At 55.3% G+C, this 10,527-nt stretch overlaps 1 protein-coding gene across 1 annotated transcript; it reads left to right on the forward strand.

The window, feature by feature from the left end:
• The first annotated feature begins 5,986 nt into the window (after positions 1 to 5,986).
• RPRM (reprimo, TP53 dependent G2 arrest mediator homolog) lies at positions 5,987 to 6,343 on the forward strand. Its single transcript, XM_074145715.1, has one exon. It carries the CDS (start codon positions 5,987 to 5,989, stop codon positions 6,341 to 6,343), a length of 357 nt encoding a protein of 118 aa, XP_074001816.1.
• Positions 6,344 to 10,527: the final 4,184 nt, after the last annotated feature.

A 10,527-nucleotide genomic window follows, 5' to 3' on the forward strand; every position in this document is an offset into this window, starting at 1 on the left:
AAGCTCTCCTGATGAAGGCCTCAGGGGAGCTGATCAACAGGAATATTTTTCCACATCTAAGTAGAATAAATACACTTAAAATCAGTCATCAAATGAGAGTGTATTTATAGCTAATTACCAGTGGAGCAGACCTGGAATGGAACAGAGCATGTTTCATACATCCCTTGACTGGCATGTTTTATAAATACACAATTTCTCACTTCCTCGGATAAAGTAGTTTAAAAGACTGAATCTTGTTTTCATTGCCTTGATCTAAATAGAACAAATTAAGATAATAAGCAAAGTAAAAATGTAGAGAGAAAAAAAAAAAAAAAAGAAAACAAACCACCAACCAAAAAAACCCCAACGCACCAAAAAATTAAACTGCAGTTTTCTAAATATTCCCTTGGGAAATCTCCAAGCATTTCTTAAGCACCATAATTCCTGGAGTGAAGCTCCATTCCAAGGTTGTGAGTGGGCACCTGGACATCTTCCCTCCCCACTGCCCTCTGCGGGAGGAAAGGCAAGTTGCTCTTAAGTGCCAAATTGACCCCTGATTATCGCAATCCTAAAAGTTTCCTCTTTTCCCCCACCCTAAAGCTTTACACTAATAAACGATGCCTCCAGCATCCACATGCACCTGGTTTAGTTAAGTCAAGTCCCAGCTGTGCGGAGTTACACCAAGATAACCACGACCTGCCTGGGGAGTGGCTGATCTCCAAAGCATCTTGTTGGATGCGAGAGAAGCCACAGCGACATTTCATAGAATCACGGAATGGTTTGGGTGGGAAGGGACATTAAAGCCCACCCCCTGCCCTGGGCAGGGACACCTCCCACCAGACCAGGTTGCTCCAAGCCCCCTCCAACCTGGCCTTGAACCCCTCCAGGGATGGGGCAGCCACAGCTTCTCTGGGCAACCTGGGCCAGGCTCTCACCACCCTCACAGCAAAGAAGTTCTTCCCCAGATCTCATCTCAATCTCCCCTCTTTCAGGGTCAAACCCTTCCCCCTCCTCCTATCCAAAAGCAGAGCTTCACAGTAACTAAGCAGGTCTTGGGTAGGTGCTCCCGTGATTTTAGAAATCAGATTTCTGCCCTTGTTAGGGAGAAGCGGCTGATGAAGGGGCTGCAGGGAGTGGTCCTGCCTGTGCCCCTGTCCCCATCCATCCCTGTGTCCTGATGTCCTGATGTCCCAACGTCCCCCTGTCCTGATTTCCCCGTGTCCTGATGTCCCGATGCACCCATATCCCGATGTCCCGGTGTTGCAGTGTCCCGGTGCACCTATGTCCCGATGTCCCCGTGTCCCGATGTCCCGGTGTCCCCATTTCCTGATGTCCCCGTGTCCCGATGTCCTGACGTCCCGGTGTCCCGATGATGTCGCGGTCCCTCCTCCCGCTCACACTAGGTGTCACTGCGCGACCTGCGATGGCGGCTCCGCTTCCCCCGCCCGGGATGCGCGGGGTTAAACCGCCGCTCGGCGCCGACCCCGGCCCGCTCCCGCCCCCGGGGCCGGGCCTTGCTCGGGCTGGGGGGGGGGGGGGGGGTTGAAGCTCCCAGCCCCAAATGAGCCCCGCAGCCCACTGCCAGCCCGCACAGGGGGCGCCGCGGCGTGTCCCTCCCCCGGGCGCTGCCGGGGCTGGGGTCGCGGCCGGGGTGGGCAGAGCAAGGGCCGGCCCTGGGCTCGCCAACGCGGTCCTGGGGCTGACCAGGCACCCCCTCGGGAGCTGGAGTCCAGCCCGAGTCCCGCGGGACAGAGGCAGTGCTTGGCCAGAGCATCCCTCACTCCCACAGGTGTCTTAACCTCTGCTCCTGGAGGCCAGCTGCTCCCTACTCAATGCATCCGAAACACACATCCTTATCTCCGTCCCATGCCCATCCCCTCCCCTCCCATCCCATCCCCGTCTCATCCCCATCTCTGTCCCATCCCATCCCACCCCCATCCCTATCCCCATCCCCATCCCATCTCGCTTCCATCCCCATTCCCTCCCCATCCTATCCCATCTCATCTCCACCTCCATCCCGTCTCATCTCCATCCCCATCCCCATTCCCTCTCCATCCCATCTCCATCCTATCCCATCTCATCTCCAGCTCCACCCCCATCTCATCCCCATCCCATCCCCACCCCAAATCACTCCCAAGGCTGCGGACTATCCCATAGGTGAGCTTGGGGTGCCCCGAGCCCACACACAGCCCTGCTCTCCCCGAGAAAGTGTGACAGCCCCATGGACGAGCAACAGGGCTCTGTGTGGCCAGAGGGGCTCTGGCTCCCTGGCTCAGGGTGAGAGGCACAGGGTGGTGGTGGCCTCCCCAGGCAATGCCACCCTGTTGGAGCAGGGATAAGGAGGGCAGAAACACTGCCTGGGGCTGGTTTCCTCTGGGCTGCCACGTGTACCCCACAAATCCCACGCAGGGCACTGGACCCCACTGCCTTCTCCAGCCCCAAGCACCATGAGGCAGAACCGGGTCGCTTCTTACAGGTGGTCTTCGCCCAGATCTGGCTGTTTGTACGCTGCCAAAATGACTTGTCCTTCCCCCCTGCCCCCTTCTTCTCCTAGATGCTTTTCCCACAACAAAACACTGTAAACAAGAACATTCTTTTCCATCCCGTAGCTCCACAAAATTCTCTTTAAAGCACCTCCTACTTCCTGGTGCCTTCCTGCCTCCAACTGTCTGCAAACCTGGAGGAGGGGAGAAAAGCAATCTTCCTCTGCGTGCAAGTTCCCTGCATCCTCTTGACATTTCACGGGCTGAAACCTGTGTCCCCAAAGCTCTTAGCAACTTTTTTCCACTGGGCAAGAGGAGACACACTTCGCTCTTCAAAGCTGATCCAGCTCTGGATTGCAAATCAGAAGGATAAAAAAAAAAAAGAACAAAACCAACGGCAGGAACTCGGAGAGGTTAATATCGCACATCTTGTCTTTATTCTGCTGTTAAATTACAGTGGGGAGGCATGAAAAACACAGAGTTTTGCCTGCTCAGACCAAGGCTCGCTCTTTATATTGTTTCCTTATCACAGAAAACTAATAAAGATGAGACCTCGGTGTTAAAAGGCACCGCGTACGTCAGCAGAGATCACATTCTCCACGGTTCCTCCCTTTTGCACGTTTTTGACACAACCCCACTTCGTAACGCCGCGGCGTCCCGGTCTCTGACACGGGTCTGAGGCTGCTGCCGCTGCAGGGCGCTACGGGACCTGCTTGTCACGAAACGTTGCCAAAGAAATTTAAGTTTAGGATTTTCAGATGATTGATCCACAGAAAACTTGCCAGTGATCCGCAGAGCACGAGTGGGAGCATGGATCCAGCTCCTGACTCTGAACCAGCAGCTTTTCAGAGCTGAAAGCGTATGCGGGACTGTCCCGGCATCACTCAGGGATGGGAACCGCTTCCCCGACATCACTTAGGGATGGAATCTATTTTCCTGACATTATAGGCATGGGAACCCCTTTTCCAACATCACTTAGGGATGGGAACCGCTTTCCCAGCATCACATAGTGATGGGAACCACTTTCCCGACATCACCTAGGGATGGGATCTATTTTCCTGACATTATAGGCATGGGAACCACTTTCCTGACATCACTTAGGGATGGGAAACACTTTCCCAACATCACTTAGGGATGGGATCTATTTTCCCGACTTCACTTAGGGATGGGAACAGCTTTCCCAGCACCACTCAGGGATGGGAACCACTTTCCTGACTGCTGCTGGGAGGTGTCAAGAGCTGGTAAATGGAGGGGAGCATCGAGGGGCAGACCCCGACCCACAGGTCCATCCCTCCCACCAGGTTCTTTGCCCAGCCATGCCGGGAGGCAGAGGAACCACACGCTGCAAAAATGAGTCGTGCGGAGTTCGAACGTCTCCTCCAGCATCTTCCTCTGGCTAAAATAACTGCCAGCATTCCCACTGCTAATTAGAATTAATACTAGCTTCTTCCTCCAGCAGTAAAAACAAAATGTTCCCGCCGTGTCCCATCTGATAAGGCAGCAAAGCTCAGCCAGCAGGGCCTCGTAGGTGGGCTGATCCCTCCAGAGCGCTCCAGCCACCCTGGGCTCTGCAGGGAGGGGACCCCGCGCGGGGACCACCACCCCCAAAGCCCCGTCCCAAAGGACCGAGGCGCATCGAGAGCAGGAGAGGAGGAATGGGTTACATCTGGATGATCGGGGCAGTTAACGAAACAGCCGCCCCCTAAGATGAATTGGCTGAAAAGGGTTCAGAAATATGGTTTTCCGTGCCTGGCCTCGACCCCCCCCCGCCGGTTTATTCCCGTGAGGACCAGTCCTGGATAATATGAGGTGCTGTGTGGCTGTCGCACCCATCCTGCCACCGGCAGCGTTTGCTCGCAGACCCCCCCCCGGCACCCAGATTCCTCCGGCTGTTTGCGATAATTAAATCTGAATTCAAGCACAGAGAGGGCAGCGTGAACAGCGGCCGCCTGCCGCTCGCAGCAGCCACCTCCTGCCCTCCAAAATATCCCAAGTCATCGCCGGGCCAGAGGCACGGGAGTCACCGTCCTGCCCGTCACACCCAAACGGTGGCCCTGGCTGGAGGGAGACGCTGCCACTCTCCAGTTATCCCCCAAACCACCAACCCAGCTCCAGGGAAGCGGCTCCGTGTGCTCAGGTGCACCCCCAGGGCTGCAGTGGGGGGCAGAGGCTCACAGCCCCCACGGCCCCGGCAATGTCCAGCCCCACAGTCACACCAGGTTGTCACCGCTCCTGTTGTCACCTCTCCTGGGCACCGTAACCTCCGCACGGGGAGGCAGGGCTCCAAAAAACTCATGGGGCCATGCAGTGGCTGAACCTTGTATGAAAACAGACTTGGGGGGCAGGGGGGTGTTTGGGGAGGGTGAGGCCCAGTCAGCTGAGCCCACAGATCCCCAAAGGGCTGGTGTGGCTCCTTCTACAGCCCCAGAGACCGGCACTGCACCCCCTCCCCGCAGAAACCTGCTCCCCAAAACCTGCCTCCAGACACCTCCTCCTCCAAAACCCACTCCCCAGAAACCCACACCCCATAATGTGCTTCCTTAAAAAAAACAGTTACAAAACCCTGCTCCCCCAAGTCTGATCTCTGAAGGTCCATTCCTCCCCAAAAAAACACACACCCCCAAGTCCCCCTCCCAAGGCGGCCACTCCACACAGCTTGCTCCAGTAGAAAAACCCCATCCTTGAAACCCATTTGTCAAAATCCACTGCCCAAAACCCACTGGCAAAACCCCTGCTCCCCCAAAACCCTCCAAACTGCTCCCCCAAACCCTGCTCACAAACCCCTCCTCACCTAAACCTTGCCCCCAAACCCTCAAGGCCCCAATGCCTGGATCTCCAAAGCCCTGATCCCTCAACTCCCTGATCCCAAACTCCCTGATCCCCCAAACCCTGATCCCAAACCCCCTGATCCCCCAAACGCTGATCCCTCAACTCCCTGATCCCTAACTCCCTGATTCCCTAACCTCCAGATCCCCCAAATCCTCAGTGCCCGAACCCCCAACCCCCCAAACCCTGATCCCTCAACTCCCTGATCCCTGACCTCCTGGTCCCCCAAACCCCCGATCCCCAAACCCCCAATCCCCAAATTCCCTGATCCTCCAACGGCCCCGATCCCCAACCCCGCGACCCCCGGGCCCCCCAATCCCCTTCTCCACAGAAAATTCCCCCAACCCCCTTGCTCCCAACCCCCCCTCCCCGAACGTCCCTCCCGCTTCCACTTCCCCCCCCAACCCCTCTTCGCCTCCCCCTCTCCTCCTCCCCCCCCTCCCTCCCCATCCCCTCTCCCCGCCCGGTGGCGTCGGGGCGGAGCGGCGCGGCGGGGCGGTGCGGGCAGCGCGGATCCTCCGCCGGCGCGGAGCGGCGGGGGCAGCGGCTCTTTTCTTTTTTTTTTTTTTTTTTTTTTTCTGGGGGGGCTGGGGGGTGGGTGGGGGAGTGGGCAGGAGGGAGGCGAGCAGGGTCTCGGAGCCGGGTCGTGCCCGTCCCGCCTGCATGCGGCGGCGGCGGCGGCGGGGCGGCCGGGCGGGATGAACGGCTCGGCGGCGGCGGGCGGCGGCGGGACGGCGGCGGCGGGGCTGCTGGCCGGTACCGGGAGCGCGGCGCTGGAGCTGGAACGGGCGCTGCGCTGCTGCACCGCCGCCTCCGTGGTGACCGACGGCGGCGGCGGCGGCGGCGGCGGGGCGGCGGCGGCGGAGGAACGGAGCCTGTACATCATGCGGGTGGTGCAGATCGCCGTCATGTGCGTCCTGGCCCTCACCGTGGTCTTCGGCATCTTCTTCCTCGGCTGCAACCTCCTCATCAAGTCCGAGGGGATGATCAACTTTCTGGTGAAGGACCGGCGGCCGTCCAAGGAGGTGGAGGCGGTGGTGGTGGGGCCCTACTGACCGCCCCCGCCGCGCCGCACCCCGCCGCGCCGCTCCGCGCCGCTCCGCCGCCCGCCCCGACGGCCCGGCACCGGGGGGAAGCCGAGCGGGGCCGGCCGCTCCCGGCGTGACTGCGCAACGGTCAGCCCTCCTTAAGACTGACTGACTGTATTTTTTTTTTTTTCGTTGGTTTTTCTTGGTTTTTGTCCTTAAAAACGACAGCAAACGAACGCCGCCATCCCGGAGGCCGGTGAGACGCGCGGGGGCGGCCGCCGGAGCCGCCCGTCCCGACCCACCCGCGGGGTGCCCAAGTAAAACGTGCTCTGATGGCAGCAGGTCTGGGGTTCCTTATTTCCTTCGCGGTAATAAATGCTTCCCCCTTTCCATCCCGGGGTCCCGCCGGTGGTTCCGAGGGGAGAGGGACGCGGGGGGGGGGGGGGGGGGGGGGGGGGGGTCGCGGACGGGCTTCCCCGCCGCGAATTCGCGGAGCTCGGGCTGAAGCGGACGCCCCGTGGCCCGTCCTCGCAGGTTTTTGCCTTGCAGCTGGGCTAAAACTCGCATTTTAGACTGCTTTTGGAGCCTGGGTGAACGCGGGACCCTCTTCCCGGAGAGCATCCCGGAGCGGGGCGGGATGTGCCCGGGGAACTCCCGCTCCTGCCCCGGCGATTCTGGCTTTGGCCAGGGAAATAACCCGGTACAGCCCATCCTATCCCCCTCGGTCCGGGTTTGACTCTGGAAAACCACTATTCATACTTTTTATGCACCCAACTGAAAGCCTCACCAACAGGTGACTTCTTAGGGTGGCATTTAAGGCAGGGAGAAATTCATGCTTGGGCAGGATTTTATTGTCATTATTCATCTGTTTCCTTCATAGGGATAACAGAGCATCTCTCTGAGAGAGGATTGCATAGCTGTTTATCATAGCCCCGGGGGCTCGCGCTGGTTGCCAGTGATAAATCAATGCACCCACATTTGCTGTAGGAGGAGCGGAACCGGCACAAACGTTTGCTGGGGACCCCAGCGGCGGGATGGGGGCAAAAAGGCTCAAAAAACCTGCCTGTGAGAAAAATGTATCTCCTGACACTCAAAAGTCCTGCACTGAGACTGTTAATTGTCGATATTTTTCATGCTGGTAAGAAGCGGGAGGTTTTTCAGAGCAGGGATGCAGACTTGGGGCTGGTTGGTTTTTCTTTTGGTTTATCTTGAGCCGGTGTGAGGGTGGCAAAGGTACCGGCTGGTTATAGACATCTTTAGGAGATGTTATCAAAAGTTTCCGTTTTGATAGAGGGGGTGAAACTCTTAATTTACAAAACGCACCTGAGCTGGAAGGGGGATGAAATAAAGCTGAGACAACCACTTGGCCGCGGATAAACTTTTTGCAGGGAATGAGACAAACCAGGGTGTCTCGACGCAGTCCAGCGCCCTCAGACCAGCAGAAATCGCAGCTGTGTACTCACTCATCTACAGTTACGTCTGAGGGAAGGACAAAGAACAGATCTGCCTGTTCTCTGGGAAACAAATACGCTATGGACTTGGTCATTACCTCAAAATAAGTGTTACTAAGCCAAAGCATCAGCCAAAACATTGGTGAGAAATTTAACCCAAACTCCTTTCTTTACCCCTTAGTGCTGTAAATACATCGGATAAAGCAGAATTTTAATATAATACAGTAAGAGGGAGAACTCCTAATACAGATGTTTCGGTCGTTACAAGGCATTTCCAACTTTTTAATTTGCATCACTTTGTGGTGTTGCAGATAACACGATCATTCCCGGAATCTGGCTTTGCGAGAAGCACACTGCGTGTTTGAACATTTTTTGAGAGCTAGATCCATTTGGCATTCTTTATTAATTGTAATGAAGACTCAAAGTATAATACATTTTGATTAACCTCTGCCAGAAGCCGCAGCTTTTTCCAACGCTGTCAGTCTCAGGCAGGGCAAGGTCCTGCTTCTGTAATAAAATTGCAGAATTTTCAACCTCAGCGCAAGAGCCTGTTGCCTCTCGCCTACGGACCCCCTACAGGGTGAGAGCCCCGACCCTGATAAAGTACTTGTGACTCTTTGATCCCTACAAAGATCCCACATTTTAGGCAGGGAATAGTTGGGGAAAAGGGTTTTCCCTACTCGGTGATGCAGAGATGCTCCGACACACTCAGTCCATCAGCTTTACTCGGGCCCCCGTCTCGGCACCGTGGGGACTTTGGGACTTGGCACGGAGAACAGAAGGAGACCTGGGATGTTTATGATCCATTGGTTGGTGGGAGGATGACGGCACAGGGAAGAAGGACCTCTTGGACACCAAGAGCTCCGGTGTCCCCCTCACCCCCGTGTTGTACGGGGGACGGAGGAGCTCACTTCCATCACACCGGAGCAGTGTTTGGGGCAGGTATCTCCTACCCATCCCCAGGCGCCATGGACACCTCCCTGATTTATATTGCCCAGTCTTCCTGCCCAGACCATACCTTTGTCCCTTCCAGACGTGTAAAGCCACGGCCTGCATGTTGGAGGGGCAGGAACCTCACAATGAACGTAGGTCACTGCACACATCATTTGAGGGACATTCTCGCCCAGGAAGCTGCTTGAAGACCAGGCAGGAGAGTCTGGGGTGTCAACAGGTAAAGCCCCATCAGCTCCTAGAACACTCAGGGACAAAACGTACCTCATTGCAGTGCTGAGGTGTCAGGAAATGAGTGTATTTGGGATAAAACCAGTGCAGGAACCCAAAGGAAGGCTTCACCACCTTGTAGTTGGCTGGAAGATAGTACAAACTGCTGACTTGCTTCTTTGTGCTTGTCCCTTGTTTGTTCATCTTAAATGGTAGAATACGTTCAATTTTACCACCAGAACTCAAGGGGCCTTTCATTGATACGCATTCCCATTTCTCCATAATGTTTCCATCCATGACATTCCCAGGGGAGCAGAAGACAATGAGATTGACCTAGTAGCTCGGTCCAGCTCTCAGTTGTTGTGCAAGATGTGAGCTCCTACAGGGGAAATTCCCAGTTTGTGAGGAAATCCAGCCCCTTGCGATGCTCGGTGACCTCTGGTGGGGGTAGGATTTTGCAGCAGGACCTCTCCCCACAGCCTCTCAATGGCTCTTTTGGAGAGAACAGTGCCCAAAAAGTCCATAGAGCGGCAACCAGAGCAAGTCCCTAATGTGGCACTATTCACAGTTCTTCTTGAGTGCTAAAATAAAAAAAATCTCACTTTTCTCAAGCCGAGGTTGAAGTAGTCTCACCTTAGGCTGCCTGCATAGCTAATTACTGTCTACAAACTAATCACGTAGTGGTTCTTGCCTTGAGTTACAAGAGCAGCGCCCACGCGGCAGAGCTTCAGGCCACTGTGTTCAGCCTTGGCTTCCAGCGTGGAAAACACCGGAGCCGGGGCTCCTTCTGGGCAGAAATACCCACCACAGATATCCTGCCAAACAGCGCCTGCTCTCCCTGCTGCCTCCCAGCCCCTCTTCCCTTTCCTCCCAGTTTGCCAGGAACACCAGACAACAGATTTCACCCTTTTGGCCCAAAACTCGTGCTAATCCTCCGGGTCAAAAAAATCAAGAGGCATCTTAATCACTTCCCAGACACCTGCTGAAGTGGTTTTTGGTTTGGGTTTGTTTTTTTTTTTTCCAATATTTTAAATGGAATACACTTATTAAAAACACTCCGGCGACTGCTATTGCTTTTAGATCACCCTGTGGATGTACTCAGGCTAAATTTGTCGAGATGGCTGTACAATTTTAATTGTATGCTTGCCACATCTTTTGGGTAATAATAATCAAGCACTGTCTGAAATAGGAGGGAGAGATGCACTCTGGCGGTTCAGACGTACGCAGGTGCCGGGCTTTATTCCAGTTCCGTATTCAGGCAAAATTCACATCAATTTTCAAAGGGGTTTAGCTTTAATAAGATCCCGCTGCTCATTTGCAGTTTAAAAAAAAATAGGAAACTTTGCCGTGAGTGACAGGCAGAGCACACATTACGGCTTTACGGTTTGCCTTTATTATCACTTAAAGTAGCCGTGGAACACTCCGGGGTCACACAGCACCCCCAGCACCGGGTGCTCACCTCGGGCTGGGAACCCTCAACAGGAGTGTTTCCTAAAAAAAAAAAAAAAATAAAAATCTCCATATTCAGCTCGGCACCCTGTTTTAACATGCAGCCCCAGCTGCACTGAAGCCCATATTAATTATTATTAAAGAATGAGT

The sequence above is a fragment of the Numenius arquata genome, chromosome 3 (assembly GCF_964106895.1).
Source record: "Numenius arquata chromosome 3, bNumArq3.hap1.1, whole genome shotgun sequence".
Lineage (NCBI taxonomy): Eukaryota > Metazoa > Chordata > Aves > Charadriiformes > Scolopacidae > Numenius > Numenius arquata.

What these genes read in the sequence shown, in the direction of transcription:
- RPRM (XM_074145715.1), top strand. Translation starts at nt 5,987, where the DNA reads ATGAACGGCTCGGCGGCGGCGGGCGGCGGCGGGACGGCGGCGGCGGGG.